Raw genomic sequence first — 19118 nt, forward strand, 5'->3', positions numbered from 1 at the left:
CTATTCTATTCCATTTTCTCTTTCTTATTGTCTATTCTATTCTATTCTATTCTCTCTTCCATATTGTCTATTCTATTCTATTCTATTCTATTCTATTCTCTCTTTCTTATTGTCTATTCTATTTTATTCTCTCTTCCATATTGTCTATTCTATTCTATTCTATTCTCTCTTTCTTATTGTCTATTCTATTCTATTCTATTCTATTCTATTCTATTCTCTCTTTCTTATTGTCTATTCTATTCTATTCTATTCTATTCTATTCTATTCTATTCTATTCTATTCTATTCTATTCTATTCTATTCTATTCTATTCTGGAAATTTAGGATCGTCTTCTTCCTGGTTATTCGAAAAAGATTCAGTTATAGAAAGCCCAACTTTCCGATAATTCTCTGCATCTCCCGGCTTTGCATTTGGAGTGAAATGAATGCCAAATAGTTTACGTTATTATTTTATTTCAAAACGGTCAGAGAGGTGGGCAAATCATTTCCCTCAGAAACCGCCCGCCGTGGCGCCGGAGGAGCTCCCGTCTCTCAGCCCCGCCCCCTTCGAGGAGGAGAGTTCGGGGGCGGGGGGGGAGGGGGAGGGGGAGAGAGAGGGAAAGCGTTCTCTTCTCACGGAGGAAATTGGCCTCGGCGGCTCGCCGTACGCGAAGCCTTCAAGCAGCGTGAGAGTTGAAGCGCGAGGGGTTCCCCTTTCCGTCCCTGCTGCGGCGCTTGCAGCTTTTTTTTTTTGGGTGGGTTGGAACTTTCACGCTCGCGGGATTCGAAACGTCACAATGGCTCAGAACGTTCAGAGTGTTACATTGTCTCTCACGCTGCCCATCACTTGCCACATTTGCCTGGGAAAGGTAAACGCCACCCTCGCCGGGTTTTTTTTGGGGGGGGGGCGGTGGTGGTGGTGGGGTGGTTTACAAAGGGACCGCGCGGAGTGGAACGTGTCCGGCGCCGACGCCCCTCCCTTGGGAAATGCGCGTGGGACGCAGGAAAAAAAAAGCCCCCTCGGTTGGAGGGGGGGGGGCAGGAGGAAAGGAGGAGAAGCGCTTTTTAATTCCACGCGTTTTCTTTCTTTCTTTTTCTCTCCCAACCCCCCCCTCCTCCCCCTTCCACCCCTTTCTCGCGTGGCTTTGAATGGGCGATTATTTCTGAATTCTAGCTTTGTCCTCCCCCCCCCTAGCTTTGGGAAACGGCTCGTTGCGAGACGGGAGGAAGGCCTTAGGTAGGTTTGGAACGGCATGGGAAGCAAACCGGGGATTCTGCTTTCGGGGGAAGCTCTTATTTCCGCTTTCCAAGTGTTACTTCAATTATCGGCTTCCGAAATAATAATAATAATAATAATAATAATAATAATAATAATAATAATAATAATAATAATAATAATAATAATAATAATAATAATAATAATAATAATAATAATAATAATAATAATAATAATTCTTGCTGCCGTGCAAATGCAGCAGAGCTTCAGGAAATCCCCTCGCAAGGAAAGGAGAGAACTGGAAAGAAGAAATTCTACCCACCCACCCCCTCTCTCCCCCTCTCTCCTCTCTCTCTCTCTCTCTCTCTCTCTCTCTCTCTCTCTCTCTCTCTCTCTCTCTCTCTCTCTCTCTCTCTCTCTCTCTCTCTCTCTCTCTCTCTCTCTCTCTCGTTTCTCCCCTCTTGTATGTTTCCTTCTTGGGTGGGCGATTCATGCGGATGACTTTAGGATTGTAGGTTTTTTTTGTCAGTAGTTGTGAGTAACCTGTTGGTGGGGATTTGGAGGGTTCTTAATTGAGGTTGTAGAAACAAAGTAGGCCGAGTGACGGGGTTAGGGGGGTGGGGTGGGGAAGCCACCGTCTATCGCTAGCCCATACGGGTAGTCCTCGGGCTTACGACCAGAATTGAGCCCCAAATTTCTGTCGCTGAGTGAGACATACACGTTAAGTGAGTTTTGCCCTGTTTTGCGGCCTTTCTTGCCAGAGGTGTGAAGCGAATCGCTGCGGTTGTTCATTTAGCAAGAGGGTTGTTAAGTGGGCTTCCCCCATTGACTTGGCTGGTCAGAAAGTCGTAAAAGGGGATCATGGGACGCAGCAAAACATCATAAATATGAACCAGTTGCCAAGCGTGTTGATCCCAAGACTGTGGGGATGCTGCAAAAATTGTAATGGCGCAAAATGCTCGCAGGTCACTTTTTTCCGGGGCCGTTGTAACTTTGAATGGTCACTAAATCAACTGTTGTAAGTCGAGGACTGCCTGCACTGATTGCTGAAAGACTGCTCTTACTCTGCGGGGCCGTGTTGAAGTTGACGTTCATTGGGTTTCCCTCACTTTTCTTCTAAGTTCAAAAAGAGTGAGAAGATTTGGAGGTCGGTAAATGTAAGCTGGTAGTGACAGCTCATTCGGAGCTGCAGTGATTTCAGATCTGTGTTATTCTCTGATCTGCTGTGGCTTTCCACTGTCCTTATCCTTCTGGATTTGTTAAATTTATGAGGTCTCCAGTTTTTCTCTTAGGCAAGACTGTGACTGTCATGGCCCAAGGAAGGAAGACTTTTTTTTTCTCTCTCTGTTTTTTTTCCAGAATTGGGGACTGTTCTCCTGATGGCTCGGTCCATTATTGAGTTCTCTCTCCTGAATTGGCTTCTAAGAAATTGTTTTATTGGGTAAAGGTAAAGGTTACCTTATCCTCCTGGTTACCTTTATCTTTGCAGAAAGGTAAAGATAACGGTTTCCCAACAGAATCTAGTTTGGTGCTTATCTCCGTTTCTTGGTCGACATTCTCCGTGGTCACGTGTGGCCAGGATGGCTACACACCAAAGATGCACAAAACGCTGTTACCTTCCCACCGAAGTGGTACCTATTAATCTACTCGCGTTGGCATGCTTTCAAGCTGCTAGGTGGGCAGGAGCTAGGGCAAGGAACAGGAACTCAGCCCGTTGCTCCAGTATCGAATCCGGGCTGTCAGCTTTCCAGCTGTCAAGCTCAGCGTCTTTAACCACTGAGCCATCGTGCCACAATACAATCACTGGCGGAGAGGCAATGTATCTTCTCCCCTGTTTCATTTCCACTTAAAAATAATGATTGCATCATTTTTCTTTACTTTTCTGCATGGAAGGAACCCTTAAAGATGTAATAAAAACAAATCAGGATAAAAGAGCGTCAGAATAGTATTAGCGTCTACTAATGGTCTGATGAGGTAGTCCTCAACTTAAAGCTATTCATTTAGTGACTGTTCAGAGTTGCAGGAGTGCGGGGGAAAAGTGACCTATGACCATTTTTCACATTTACAACTGCTGCAGCATCCCCATGGTCACGTGACCAGAATTCAGACTCTTGGCAACTGACTTATATTTATGACGGTTGCAAATGTCCCACGCTCTTGTGATCACCTTTTGTGACCTGTCACCTGACAAGCAAAGTCAATGAGGAAGCCACGTTCACTTAACAACCAACTAACTTAACAACTGTTATCTCTAACTTAACAACCCCAGTGATTCACTTAACTGCAGCAAGAAAGATCGTAAAGTGGGGCAAAACTCAACCACTGTCTTGCTTAGCAACGGACATTTTGGACTCTTCTGGTTGTAAGAGTAGGACTAGCTGTGCAGTTTTTACTGTTGCCTAATTAAGCAGTGGTGCCCAATTAAGGGACGCGGTGGCTCAGTGGGTTAGGATGCTGAGCTTGTCGATCAGAAAGTCGGCTGTTTGGCGGGTCAAATCCCGAGTGCCGCGTAACAGAGTGAGCGCCTGTTACTCGTCCCAACTTCTGCCATCCTAGCAGTTCGAAAGCATGTAAAAATGCAAGTAGAAAAATAGGGACCACTACGGTGGGAAGGTAACAGCATTCTGTGCGCCTTTGGTGTCTAGCCATGCCGGCCACATGACCACGAAGATATCCTCGGACAAGTGCTGGCTCTTCGGCTTTGAAACGGAGATGAGCACCGGCCCCTAGAGTCAGAAACGACTAGCATGCATGTGCGGGGGAACCTTTACCTTTACCTAATTAAGCAGCAATGGAGTGTACCACTCCTTAGGAAGGAGTTGAATCAGAATAGAGGTGGACGGGACATTGGAAGTCTTCTAGTCCAGCCCTCTGTTCAAGCAGGAGATCCTATCCCATTTCAGACAAGTGACTGTCTAGTTTCTTCTTAAAAATCTCCAGTGATGAAGCACCTACAACCTATGAAGGCAAGCTGTTCCACTGGTTAATTGTTCTCATTGTTAGGAAGTTTCTCCTTAATTCCAGGTTGCTTCTCTCCTTGATTAGTTTCCATCCGTTGTTTCTTGTCTTGCCTTCTGGTGCTTTGGGAAACAAATTGACCCCCTCCTCTTTGCGGCAGCTTCTCAAATAGTGGAAGACTGCTATTGTGTCCCCCCCTAGTCCTTCTTTTCACTAGACTAGCCAAACCCAAATCCTGCAACCGTTCTTCATATGTTTTATTCTCCGGTCTCCTTTAATCATCTTAGTTGCTCTTCTTTGCACTTTTGCCAAAGTCTCAAAATTTTTGGGATATGCGAGTGGCCAAAACTGGATGCAGTATTCCAGGTGTGGTCTTACTAAGGCTTTATAAAGAGGTACCAATACGTGATTTTGATTCTGTGCCTCTGTTTATACAACCAAGGATTGTGTTAGCTTTTTTTGGCTGCTGCCGCACGCTTCCACAGGCTAAGTTCTCTTGGAGAAAAGGTCCTTCCTTCTTGTAGAGTTAACAAACTTGCTTCCTTCAATGCTACACATCCAACCTGGTCTCTGATGAAGACTAGAGTCCAGTTTTTCTCAATCCTGGCTACTTGAATACCCCAGCCAGCATTCTGGCTATGGACAACGAGCTGGCTCATACAAGAGGAAGTGGATTTTCACTTATCCTGAAAAAGCAAAAGCACAACTTAACAGGAAGTCCCTGTCATTTGATCCCAGCTGTGTAACGGTATCTTAAATGTACACCGGATTCTAGTCTGGCCAGTATACATGCATATTTTGAATATTTTTTTGGTGAGAATTCATCGCAGTGGGTGTTACCGTAATCTGAGATAAACACATAATTATCATTATTAAATTTATTAACTCCCTGCCTTCTTGGAGCTTAGGGCAATATGTATAATAGGATGCGCTTAATTTTTTTATCCCCAGTCCAATAAAGTAAATTGAGGTGAGAGAGAAAACTGGCCCCAAATCAAGTTAATTCCATGGCCAAATAGATTTGAACATGCTTCTTTCTGATCCCAGGTCCAAAATTCGAACCCTACTTTACTAGAACACTGGTCCTGTGCTATGAATGTTTCATTGTCAAGAAAGAAGGCAAAAACTAATGAAATCTTTAATACAGTCATAGACCAGCATAAGCATCTTCATTATGGTTCTCTCCCACAGCGAGAATAAGATTCACAAACTCCTAACTTTGTAGCTGAATGCTCAGAATGGCAGTTTTGTTTGCTTTATATTCTATATGGGAAATAGGTTGAAGTATGGATGGTATTAGTTTAATATTGGCAATTATAAGTGGGGTTGAGTCATTATTGTGTAACATATTTCTTTTTTTTTCCAGAGTTTGGAGTATAATTTAAGTACCATGATGTATTGGTTTAGCTCAGGAATGGGCAGATGTTAGGAATGTTTAAGTGATTTTCAGTTTATAGTCTATATAGAAAATAGGCTGATGTATGGATGGTATTAGTTTAATATTGGCAATTATATGTGGGGTTGGGTCGTTATTGTGTAACATATTTCTTTCATCAGAGTTGCTTGGAGTATAAGGACAAAGATGTACCGTATTTTCCGGCGTATAAGACTTTTTAACCCATGAAAATCACCTCAAAAGTTGGGGGGTCGTCTTATACGCCCAGTCGTCTTATACGCCAGAAAATACGGTATTGGTTTTGCTCAGGAATGGACAGGCGTTAAGACAGGAATCTCTCTAGGTGATTTTCAGTTTGGAAAAGAAAACAAAACAGCACAATTGCTCATTTGATGTTAAAAAACCCAAACCCTCTCTCTTTCTGAGGAATGGGAGAGGAACTGGAGGGATTTGTGAGTGGGGAAAAAAAAAAAGATTTAACTTCCGGCACTGAAAAGAGTCTCTGGATCAGGAATACAGAGGGAGGGAGATAGGCAGGTTAAGAAATATGAAGTATAAATAAAATGCATTTACAGATCTGCAGTCCTAAGCGGGTGACTAGGTTCCTATCCAGGACTTTAGACCATAAATTACTGAAGTTGATAAGTTGGTCACCTAGTTGTTAAGTCCATCTGGCTTCCCCATTGCTTGTCAGAAGGTTGCAAAAGGTGATCACATGATCTTGAGACACAGCAACGGTCATAAGTGTGAACCAGTGGCCACATGATTATGGGGATGCTGCAAAGGTTGTAACCCGGGGGGGGGGGAACATCCATAAGTCACTTTTTCCAGTGCCGTTGTAACTTTGAACGGTTGCTAAATGAACCGTTGTAAGTCAAAGACTATCTGTTCTGCAGATGGCTTGCATGCATTATTTTTTTTTTCCTCTGCCAACAAAAAAACATCCTGAGAGAAACCCTACTTTAGGTCCTAAAGACAGGCAATCTTCTCTGCCAATTTCCCCCTCTCTTTGCAACCCTTACCAAGCACCCCTGCGATATTTTGAAGAACCTCTCAAGCAGATTTATACTTACCGTATTCTGCCAGTGAAAATATTGGGTTGGGAGGCTGTTTAGAAGTTTCTGCCGATAGAAGGAAGTCAGGGGGGGGGGAAACAACAACACCCTGGATGTAAGCCATCGGTGTTCTTGATGAGACACCCCACCTAGTTTCCAAAACATGTTTATGAAACTGAAGTGAGCGTGTTGTTTACTTATCCCTCTACCTAGAAAATGAAAAGGGGGGGGGGTAAAAAAAGAAGCTACAGATAGTCCTTGACTTAGAACCATCCATTGAGTGACTGTTCGAAGTTACAATTGAACCCCGAGTTGAAAAAAGTCTCTTTAAAGCAGGGGTCTCCAAACTTGGCAACTTTAAGACTTGTGGACTTCAACTCCCAGAATTCCCCAGCCAGCTGGCTGGGGAATTCTGGGAGTTGAAGTCCACAAGTCTTAAAGTTGCCAAGTTTGGAGACCCCTGCATCAAAGTGTTAGAGGAGAATATTGGTATGTCGAGGTTGAAGTGAGGTGTATGTGTTTGTCCTTGGTGCTTTCTGAGCTTGGTGGGGTTTTTTTCTTGCAGATGTTTCATTACCAAACTAGATAACATCATCAGTGCACCTAGTTTCGGTAATGAAACGTCTGCAAGAAAGAAAAAAAAAACACCAAGCTCAAAGAGCAGCAAGCACCACTTATATTTAAACCACTTGATTGACATGCATGTGCAAACCTAAGGAACAGTTTTGCGTTCTTATTTCATATTTGTGAAATTGTTAGCAACTCAATGCATGTGTATACCTAGGTTCATTCAAGAAACCCAGGGCTTCTTCTAGGTACAGGTAGTGCTTGACATACGACCATGGTTAAGCCGCCAAATTTTTGTTGCTAAGTGAGACAGTTAAGTGAATTTTGCCCTGCGTTATGACCTTTCTTGCCACCGTTGTTAAGTGAATCAGTGTAGCTGCTCAGGGACATGGTTGTTAAGTGAATCTGACTTCCCCATTGACTTTGCTTCTCAGAGGGTCACAAAAGGTGATTACATGACCCCGGGGACACTGCAACGGTCATAACTATGAGTCAGTTGCCAACTGTCTGAATTTTGATCAGGTGACCAGGGGGGCAATGGTTGTTAAGTGTGAAAAATGGTCAAGTCACTTTTTTCAGTGCTGTTGTAACTTTGGTCACTAAAGTTTTTTAGTGAATTTTATGCAGAATTGACTTGGGAGGCCGGTGTGTGGTGTAGTTTATTTATTTTTATTTATTTTTATTTTAATTCCATTTGTATCCCGCCCTTCTCCGAAGACTCAGGGCGGCTTACAAGCTTAGCAGTAGCCTTCATTCTATGTATATGCCTGCTTATTAGGGCTTTCACACACACACACACCCCAAGCGGCATTATTACAAAGTCAGCTTAATTGCCCCCAACAATCTGGGTCCTCATTTTACCTACCTCGGAAGGATGGAAGGCTGAGTCAACCTTGAGCCTGGTGGGATGCGAACCTGCACTAATTGCAGGCAGCTGGTGTTACTTAAGGAGGCATTAGCCCACTGCTCCACCAAGGCTCTTAGTTGGTTCACATGGTGTAGTAAGATGGAGGGTTTGTTGTCACTGTGTGTTGGGGGGGGTGGGAGCAGAAAGGGAGGCTCAGCTAATCTCAATGTACACATAGTTGTACTTTGACAATAAAGGTTCATTTCATTTCTCAAATGAACTGGTGTAAGTGGAGAACTACCCGTAGTCCATTGTCTAAGTCAGGGGTGGGGAACCTTGGCTCTTTTATGACTTGTGGACTTCAACTCTCAGAATTCCTGAGTCAGCATGGAAACCTCTCCCTTTCCCCTCAGCATGGCTGGCTTAGGAATTCTGGGAGTTGAAGTCCACAAGTCATAAAAGAGCCCAGGTTCCCCACCTCTGATCTAAGTGTTAGGCTGACCCAGGATGCTTAATTTCAATAAGCTAAGCTTCAATTGCTCTACCTTTAAGTCATGGTCTATTTTGCTTCAGGTGAAAGTCTCCACCTGGAGGCAAGTGGATTTCATAAATGATTTATGCAGAAAATCAGTCTTGAAATTGTCACTGCCTGTTCTCTGCTGGTGAGTTACTGGATTGGTTTCTGCCTTCTTAGTTTTGTATGTCAAATCTGAATGGAAATAGAATGATCGCTTCGCCCCCCTCCCATGCCATCCAATCAGTTGGGGGGGGATCACTTCCAGCTTTCTGCGTTGTTGTTGTTTTTGTTCCATTTAGGTATGATAAACCGAATACATATCACAAGGGTTGTAAAGTTTGTAAAACTGATTCCTTGAGTTGTGTTGTGCAAAGTGGCTATCTCAACAACCTCCTTCCCTCTTTACGCTTTGAGGTGATCACCTAGTTCAGGGGTAGGCAACCTTGGCTTTTTTATGACTCGTGGACCTCAACTCCCAGAATTCCCCAGTCAGCATGGATAGCTGAGGAATTCTGGGAGTTGAAGTCCACGAGTCATAAAAGAGCCAAGGTTGCTTACCCTTGACCTAGTTCAGCCCTTTAATGTAGGGGTCCTCAAACTTGGCCACTTTAAGACTTGTGGACTTCATCTCCCAGAATTCCCCAGCCGGCTGGCTGGGGAATTCTGGGAGTTGAAGTCCACAAGTCTTAAAGTGGCCAGGTTTGAGGACCCCTGCTTTAATGCATATGTGGAGAACTGATTACATTTGCCATTGGGATATATCACTGTACAGGTTTTCCTTGACCTACAACAGTTCATTTAGCGACGGCTCGAAGTTACTACGGCAATGAAAACAAGTGACTCATGACCGTTTTGCACACGACTGTTGCAGCATCCCCAGGGTTACATGATCAAAATTCAGATGCTTGACAACTGGTTCATATTTATGACAGTTGCAGTGTCCCGGGGTCATGGACACTGAGGACTCCCTGTATACATACTGTAGGAGAGGGGTCTCCAAACTTGACACTTTTTAAGACTTGTGAACTTCAGCAGCATGGCTGGCTGAGGAATTATGGGAGTTGAGGTTTACAAGCCTTAAAGTTGCCAGGTTTCGAGACCAGACACAGGGCATTATAAGTGGCTATGTAAAAGCTAAGCAAGCTCAGTCCTGGTTAATACTTGGATGGGGGGGGGGCTACCTGAAAAGTTCTCAAGATGAGAACAGCAATGAGGAACCTCATGGGGTCAAACTCAACTTAAAGGTAATTTGAATTTGAGAACGACAGGTCACAACACTTGAGAAATAAGGCTTGTTTTTAATTTCACGTTACATCTTCAATCTGCTGGAAAGAAGGAGAACTTAGCAGCGCAAATAGCAAAGACTTTGGGGATTAAAAGTAACTTCAGAGACCACAAGGAGTGCTTTTGTAGAGGGCAAGAGTCGTTGACCAATGCAGAGTTTATCTGAAATGCTGGATCCCAAAGCTTGTGCAGGATTTTCAATTAAAGAGAAATCTTATTAGTAATGTCCTTCAGAAAGTTATTTCTCTAAACTGTTTGTTCTTTGAGGAAAATACATAAGATCTTGTTAAGTTATAAGCGTTTAAAACCTAATTCTCCATGGTCCAATGAATTTTATCTTACACAGGACTGCATACTGTGTACAGATAGTTATGTTCCTTGCATTGGGAACATCTCAGCAGGATTAATGAAACTTTTTTGCTCTTTAGGGAAAGCTCTGGGTTTTTTTTTTATTATTATTTTTATTTTTTTATTTTGCCTAGAGGGAGAAGGAAAATTGGCTGAGTAAATTCTTCAGTAGTGTGGCTAAAATTGGGAAATTATTGATTTTTATCTTATTTCCGGATTCTTTTGTCTTAGATTTTATGTAACAGAAATATCCAATATATCAGAGGTCCCCAACCTTTTGGGCACCAAGGACTGGTTCCATGGGGAAAGGTTTCTCCACAGACCGGAGAGTGTGTGCTTTTGTGTGCTAACTGCATCCTGAGGAATGGGGCTTTGCTTGTTTGTGCAGACCGGTTGCTGGCATGCCACGGACCGGTACCGATCCACGGACCGGGGGTTGGGAGTCCCTGCAAAATAACATAACGAAAATTAATGTGCCTGCTTCCTTATTTGAAAAGGCAGGTAATGAAACTTTATTGTAACATTTTACTGTGTATTGGAGCAATGGCTATACTTCCATTTATCTAGCTACCCTTAAACTTGAAAAGCTGCATGGGAGATGAAATTTGACTTTGCTTTATTGTCTTCTAAGTCTTAAGCCAATTACTGGTGACCCGCTTGATAGGACATTACAGGTAGTCCTCAACTTACGACAGTTCATTTAGTGATCATTCAAAGTTACAACGGCCTTGAAAACAGCGACTTACGACTGTTTTTCATACTTACGACCTTTGCAGCATCCCCATGGTCACATGATCAAAATTCAGACAATTGGCAACTGACTCATATTTACGATGGCTGCAATGTCCCAGGATCATGGGATCCTCTTTTCTGACCGTCTGACAAGCAAACCCAACAGGGAAGCCAATTTCACTTAACAACCGTGTTGCTCATTTAACAACTGCAGCGATTCCCTTCACAACTGAAAGGTTGTAACAGTGGGGCAAAACTCACTTAACCAAACTGACTGATCTCTGTTTCACTCAGAAACAGAAATTTGGGGCTCAGTTGTGGGTCGTAGGTTGAGGGCTGCCTGCAGTGGTTTAGAACAGGGGTAGGCAACCTTGTCTCTTTTATGACTCGTGGACTTCAACTCCCAGAATTCCTGAGCCAGCCATGCTGAGGGGAAAAGGAGAGGTTTCCAAGCTGAGCCATGCTGGCTCAGGAATTCTTGGAGTTGAAGTCCACCAGTCATAAAAGAGCCAAGGTTGCCTACCCCTGGCCTAGGCCTGGGCCACTTTATGACTCGTGGACTTCAACTCCCAGAATTCCTGAGCCAGCCATGCTGAGGGAAAAAGGAGAAGTTTTGAAGCTGAGCCATGCTGGCTCAGGAATTCTGGGAGTTGAAGTCCACGAGTCATAAAAGAGCCAAGGTTGCCTACCCCTGGTTTAGAAAATAGAGTGGTTTCTCTTTCTCTGATAAACTGTTCCATTCATACTGATTGGGCATTTAAACATACGTGCAAGAAAAGTATGTGTTTCTTGCACATTCAAGAAGGGAAATGATGGGCCGTCTGAAGAAAAGTTTGTAGGTTTAATTTCCTAAAACGTGGTAACCCATCCAGTTACCTACAAGGACTCTGGTAGCGGTTGTTGTCATTCCTCGCCAGCCAGTGGATCCGGCAGCTGAGTCTGAGGAATCAGAGGAGGAGGAGGGACCTGGAGTGACATTAGAGTCAGAGGAAGGCTCTGAGGAGCTCCAAGACTTACAGTCGGACGAGGAGCCTGGCCCCTCTACTCTCACGCAGGCTGAGACACAGCTGTGCTGGGAGTCTGAGTTGGACAATGATGATGAACAGTTGGGACAAATGCAGGATGCACGAAAGCGCAGAAAAGAGAAGCGAGTAGGACAGAGGAATGCAATGGGGAGGCGCCAAAGGAGAAGGCACTAGGAAGCCACGCCTTGGCTGAATTATAAAAGGGAAGGTGTGGGAGGTGCTGGTTGCCGAAGGCAACCGTTCGTGTTGAGGATCGAGTTTCTGTGGACTGTGTTTGCCTTGCACAATGACTCAGGTCTGTGAGAATAAAAGGGGTTGTTTTTTTCTGGCGGTTCCTGCCTGTTTCTTGGAAGAGGGGTTTCTCCTTGTGAGCATAACAAGAAGGACTCACGTAGGCTGGGATAGAACAGCGGTGTCTTTGTCTCACGATCACAACTGGGCCCCAAACTTTCCTTTCTAAGTGAAAGAGTTCAGTAAATTTTGCCCCATCTTATGACTGTTTTTTTTTTCTACAGTTGTTGAAGTGAATCATTGCTGTTGCTAGGGGAACTTGTACGTGGCTGTTAAGCAAATCAGGCTTCCACCACTGTTGTCGGAAACAAACTGGGAAGATACGAATGGTGATCCCGGGACAATGCAACTGTCATAAATCTATGGCAGCTTCCAAGCACCCGAATTTTGATCACATGACCACGGGGATGCTGCAATGGTCATAAAGTGTGAAAAGTGGTCATCGGTTACTTTTTTGCTGTAACTTTGGTCGCTAAAGACTTACCGTATTTTCCGGCATATAAGATGACTGGGCGTATAAGACGACCCCCTACATTTCCTGTTAAATTATAGGGTTTGGGCTATACTCGCCGTATAAGACTACCCCTCTTCCAACGCACACAAAATAAAAATTAAAAAACATCAGATTTGATTTTAATATGGTAATTTTAATTCAAATGTTTATGACATGCAGGTACTTAGTAGGAAAACTGTCACTTATAAACATAAGGCTGTTTGTCATCAAACATGTAAACATAAAACAGTGCAAGTCGATTAAACTTTTCCTAATTCACTCTAAAGCTTTCCCTGCGCAGACCAAATGGGAGATCCGCTCCAGGTTTTCCAGCCAGCCCTGTCCCTAAAGTTTCAGCACCCGGCGTATAAGACGACCCCTGACTTTTGAGAAGATTTTCATGGGTTAAAAAGTCGTCTTATACGCTATAAAATACGGTACCTGTCCTTTCTCATCTAAACATGTTCTGATCCAATACTCTGCAGAAGTATTGAGACATACTTGAGAAGTATACCACCTGCTCATTTCTGCTTGACAGAGTCAATTGAAGATGCCAGATAAAGAAGACAGAATTTTTAAAAGTGATTTTTCTTAGAAAAGAATGCGCAATCTGATTTTTGGATTTTTTAAAAATTTCCAATAAGTTTTAAAATCTATTGTTGAGGCAGCAGTCGTTTGACCACACTGAGCTGTCTTGAGACAAAGCTGAATATAAATGTCCTTTTTTCTGATTGGTTATGAACTTTCCGTGGAAACCGCGAGGCCACATGCAAGTATGGCATTTGCCGAATTTCCTGACAGAACAATTTAATCAGTGGAACAGCCAGCCTCCAGAAGTTGTGAAAGTTCCAGCACTGAAAGTTTTTAAGAAGAGACTGGACAACCATTTGTCTGAAATGATATAAGGTTTCCTGCCTGAGCAGGGGGTTGGACTAGAAGACCTCCAAGGTCCCTTCCAACTATTATTGTTGTTGTGGTGGTGGTGTTCCTCAACCTTGACTCTTTGAAAAATGTCTGGAATTCCCCAGCCAGCATCATTACCCAGTTAACAATAAGATCTCTCGGCAACGTAAATAGTTTTGCAACACCTGATTTTAATGTTGTGCTTCAGATTGCTGCTAGAGTCTGTTGCTGACATGTTTCCTACCTTCAGTCCTTTGCATATACAAGATCAGGCTGTGATTATAATGTGCTGTTGTCGAAATGAATGACTGGACAAGTATCCTTTGTGTACTGTACTGTACCTTGCACAAATGCCTAAGCTAGACCACTGTCAAAACGGCGGGGAAATCAAAAGATCCAAGGCACTTCAAATGGATATAAAGATTTATTGCAAGCTTGAGCACTCTTCAAGAAATATCTAATATAACATATAGAAACTTAATGTGCCTATTTACCTATTTGAAAAGGCAGGTAGTGAAACTTTATTGTAACATTTTACTGTGTGTACAATGACCACACTTCCATTTATCTAGCTATTTTTAAACCTGACAAGCATGGGAGATGAAATTTGCCTTTGCTTTATTGTCTTCTAAGTCTGGAGCCAATTACTGTTGACCCACTTGATAGGACATTGCAGGTAGTCCTCAACATACAACAGTTCATTTAGTGATTGAAGTTACAACAGCCCTAGGGGAAAAAAGGTGACTCACGACCTTTTTTCACACTCACTTAAGACCTTTGTGGCATCCCCATGGTCACATGATCAAAATTTAGATGCTTGGCAACTGACTCATCCTTACGGTTGCAGTCTCTTGGGATCATGTGATTCCCTTTTGCACAGGGTGGATAATGATTTTTTTTAAAAAAAATAAAAATCGGATTTTTTTATTTAAATCAGATTTTTTTAAATTTTTATCATTTTTTTTTAGTAAAATGCTTTTGTAGTAAAGATACATTAATAATTTAGTTTATTCAGCATGAAATGGAGCTTAGTTATGTAGCATGAGGCTGTATATTTTGCAATATTTACATTTTTGGTAAACCCATTCAATGAATCCAAGCTGCAAGCTGAGATAACATGCACTGCATTGATGCATTCCCACAATTGCACGGTAACCATGAGATAGATCATAAAACAAAGTTCAGGAGTATTCCTTCATCCCCTTGTTTTGCAAATCTGTGTACACTACAAACTCTATGATTGTTTGTAGAGAAATGCATCTGTACCAAGCTCCAAGTGTTTTAGCTAAATAAAAGAATTTGAGTAGTTCTGCAACTATGTGTGATTAACCTATTAACCTAAAATCAGTTCTGATATCGCCTTTTTACTAACCTGACAGCTTATTACTCTAAATAGGAAACCTTCATTTTGTTTGCAAATAATATTAAAGATTCTAACTACCAGCAAGAATGAGTCCTTACATTTAAAGAGCACCTATCATTTCAGATCCATCATGGCAGCCTGTGGGCATCCACTCACTTGCCGCTTGCCACGTCCCTCACCTTGTTGTGTCATTGCCGCATCACCAGACATCCCATTAAAGTGAATGGGACTGTCAGTGAGTCAACAGCGGGTCAGAGGAGGAGCCTCTGTGGGATAGAGATGACAGTTGCTCTTTAAAAATTACGATTTAAATTGAGTTGATTTAAATCAAGCCTTTATACTAGTGATTTAAATCATGTTTTAAATCGTGGTTTAAATCGACTTGATTTAAGTCAAATCCACCCTGCTTTTGCAACCTTCTGACAAGCATGAGGAGCCCAATTCACTTTACAACTGTTACCAACATTAACTTATTCAGTGATTTGTTTAAAAAGGTCATCAAATGGAGCAAAATCCACTTAACAAATGTCCCACTTGGCAACAGAAATTTGGGGCTCAATTGTGGCCATAAGTCGAGGACTACCTGTACTAGAGGTCCAAATGAATTGATGGTAGATAAAAGTAGAAGGAATTTAAGGTGGGCTGGACTTAGATCCCTTGTGGGCGTGCAGGAACTCATGACTGATGACGCCTTTGACTCCTCCCTCAGGCTCAGCCTATGTATCTCCTACAACCGCTGAGCTTAGTTTGACCAAATACAATTTCTCTGTTAGAAAGTAATATCAAGATCCTAAGCTTGCCCTTGAATATTACAAAGGATTAATATTGGATGTGCCAGTACCCATTTCTGCAATAGTCCCCCCAAAATAAAAAAAATGTCTGATTGTGTTCACAGAGGTACAATGTGCAATGCTTGAAGACATGTTTATTTTCTCTTCTTCAAGTTGTTTGAGTCTTGGCTGTGTGGTTGGTTTTGTTTTGCTTTTGCCCAAAAGTATAGAAAGTGGTTTGCCACTACCGTCTTCTAAGTTATTTTTTCTGCTTTGCAGCCTCATTCTCAATTTTGGCGTTTTTCAGTTTACTACCCATTTATGAACCAGGCCCAGATGTGCTTAGTTTAACCAAAGTCAGCTAAGTGCTTCTACCTAGTTAGCCTTTTATATTATATCCCACTAATATAGTGTGGTTTCCCCGGAAATAAGACTGGGTCTGATATTATTATTTTTTTGCTTCAAAAGGCACATTAGGGCTTATTTTCTGGTTAGGGGTTATTTTGGGGAAAATACGGTACTAAATGTGTCCGTCTGACTGATGATGTCACTGGGGCTTATTTTTGAGGTGGAGCTTATATTACAAGCATTGTGAAAAGTCATGCTAGGGTTTATTTTCCGGATGGGTCTTATTTTGGGGAAAACAGGATAACACTAGGGCAGGGGTAGGATTTAGGATTTATTAAATTTATATGCCGCCCTTCTCCCTAAGGACTCAGGGCGGCTCACAACAATAAAAATTAAGAGACATAAAATACAAAGAATTAAACAATGAATATAAGAAATATGGGACAATTTACACAATAAAAACCAATTTAAAAACCATGGTCAGTCCAGGCCCGCTTGTTGGAACAACCATGTCTTCAGGTCACGGCGGAAGGACCGAAGGTCAGGGGCCGTCCGCAGCTCCGGAGGCTGTTCATTCCAGAGGGTTGGCGCGCCCACAGAGAAGGCTCTCCCCCTGGGGGTCACAAGCCGGCATTGCCTGGCCGACGGAACCCTGAGGAGGCCAACTCTGTGGGAGCGAACTGGGTGATGGGAGGTTGACATTGGCAGCAGGTGGTCTCGCAAGTACCCTGGGCCTAAGCCATGTAGGGCTTTAAAGGTAATTACCAGCACCTTGAATCGCACCCGGAGGGCAACCGGAAGCCAATGCAGCTCGCGCAGGAGACGTGTAACATGGGAGTATCGAGATACTCCCATAAGCACCCGCGCGGCCGCATTTTACACCAGCTGAAGCCTCCGGGTAGACAGCCTTGGCTCTTTTATGTCTCGTGGACTTCAACTCCCAGAATTCCTGAGCCAGCCATGGTGAGGGGAAAGGGAGAGGTTTCCAAGCTGAGCCATGGTTGGCTCAGGAATTCTGGGAGTTGAAGTCCACGAGTCATAAAAGAGCCAAGGTTGCCTACCCCTGCATGCACTATGTTTGTGCAGCACTTAAGTTTTGAAGGAGGAAAGGACTTTTGGAGTGTCCAGAACTGCTCACAAAGCACTGGCCTACAATTCTTTGGACATCTGATCCTTTCTTAGGAACAGGTGCACCTGTGTAGGGCAGCATTGCAATGGTGGGGGTGGGGGGAGAGATAGTTGGCTAGAGGAGTTGCAGGTCATGCTACCCACACTCCCAATTCTTGGGAGTAGAATGCTGTGCAACTCTATTACAGACCCATGTATCTGTAAACATAAGGGAATTGGCGTATTGACCCTATTGCAGTCAATTTCAGGCACTGAATCCTAATGAATAGCAGAGTTGGAAGGGACTTTGGAGGTCTTCTATCTAGTCCAACCCCCTGGTAAGGGTCTAGGGCAGGAGTCTCCAACCTTGGTAACTTTAAGACGTGGACTTCAACCCCCAGAATTCCTCAGCTATGCTGACTGGGGAATTCCTGGGAGTTGAAGTTCACAAGTCTTAAAAGTTTTGCCAGTGTTGGCAACTTTATACCATTTCAGATAAATGGTTGTCCAGTCTCTTCTTTCAGGGACGTGGTGGCTCAGTGGGTTAGGACACGGAGCTTGTCGATCAGAAGGTCGGCAGTTTGGCGGGTCGAATCCCGAGTGCCGCGTAGCAGAGTGAGCACCTGTTACTCATCCCAGCTTCTGCCAACCTAGCAGTTCGAAAGCACGTAAAAATGCAAGTAGAAAAATAGGGACCACTACGGTGGGAAGGTAACAGCGTTCCAGTCATGCCGGCCACATGACCACAGAGACGTCCTCAGACAAGCGCTGGCTCTTCGGCTTTGAAACGGAGATGAGCACCGGCCCCTAGAGTTGGAAACGACTAGCACGCATGTGCGGGGGAACCTTTACCTTTACCTTTAGTCTCTTCTTAAAATCCACAACTTCTGGGGGCAAGCCGTTCCACTGGTGAATTGTCCTCACTGTTAGGAAGTTTCTCCTTATTTCTTGATTGGTTCTCTCCTTGATTACTTTCCATCCTTTGCTGCTTGTCCTGCCTTCAGGGGCTTTGGAGAGTAGCTTGGCTCACTTTTCTTTGTGGCAGCCCCTGAGCATAAGCAACATGGAGATGAGCCAGGCAGTTGCAAGTGCCAGCTTCACAGGGTTGATTTCTGACTTTATGTTGAGTGGGGAGATTTAAAATGATGGAGCAGGGGAGGTGGGTGTATTTCTGTATGTATGTGTTTGAGTAAAACAAAGGCTTCACCTTGATTAGGAACTTGGTTTATAAGCATTCCCAGATCATGTGAAGCCTTGTTTTTGGATATAAGAGACTGAGTGCTGAAATCCTCATTGGACTCTCTGCTGAGTTATGGAGATTCAGCAATGGAATGGGTGCACAAATCTGTGCCTTACCCATGAGCTGTTGTTATGTGTTCAGACATGATACCCACAACTTGCTTTGGAAAGGGGTGACGCATGCTTGTTAAAGATATGAACTGCCTCTTTTGGAACCATGTTTATTGCAGCCTTTGAATGTGGAAATCCTACTTAGCTCTTATTTGAAGCTATTGTAGATATTATTATTATATTATTATGATACCACTCTAATGGCAGAAAGTGAAGAGGAACTAAAGAGCCTCTTGTTGCGAGTGAAGAAGGAGAGTGCAAAACTTGGGTTGAAACTTAACATTTAAAAAACCAAGATCATGGCATCCGGCCCTCTCAATTCCTGGCAAATAGATGGGGAAGAAATGGAGGTAGTGACAGATTTTATTTTCCTGGGCTCCAACATCACTGCAGATGGGTACTGTAGCCAAGAAATTAAAAGACGCTTGCTCCTGGGGAGGAAAGCCATGGCAAATCTAGACAGCACACTAAAAAGCAGAGACATCACCCTGTCAACAAAAGTGCGTATAGTCAAGGCTATGGTCTTCCCAGTTGCAATGTATGGCAGTGAAAGTTGGACCATAAAAAAGG

General features: G+C 43.4%; 1 protein-coding gene across 1 annotated transcript in view; it reads left to right on the top strand.

The window, feature by feature from the left end:
• The first annotated feature begins 714 nt into the window (after nt 1–714).
• Nucleotides 715–19118, top strand: part of OBI1 (ORC ubiquitin ligase 1) — a 39409-nt gene continuing 21005 nt past the window's right edge. The window contains exon 1 of the mRNA XM_081327157.1: nt 715–847. Within this exon, the coding sequence (XP_081183283.1) occupies nt 776–847 (72 nt within the window). The 5' untranslated portion in view covers nt 715–775. The remainder of the gene's footprint in view (nt 848–19118) is intronic.

Source organism: Vipera berus (assembly GCF_964194415.1).
Source record: "Vipera berus genome assembly, chromosome: 4".
Classification (NCBI taxonomy): domain Eukaryota; kingdom Metazoa; phylum Chordata; class Lepidosauria; order Squamata; family Viperidae; genus Vipera; species Vipera berus.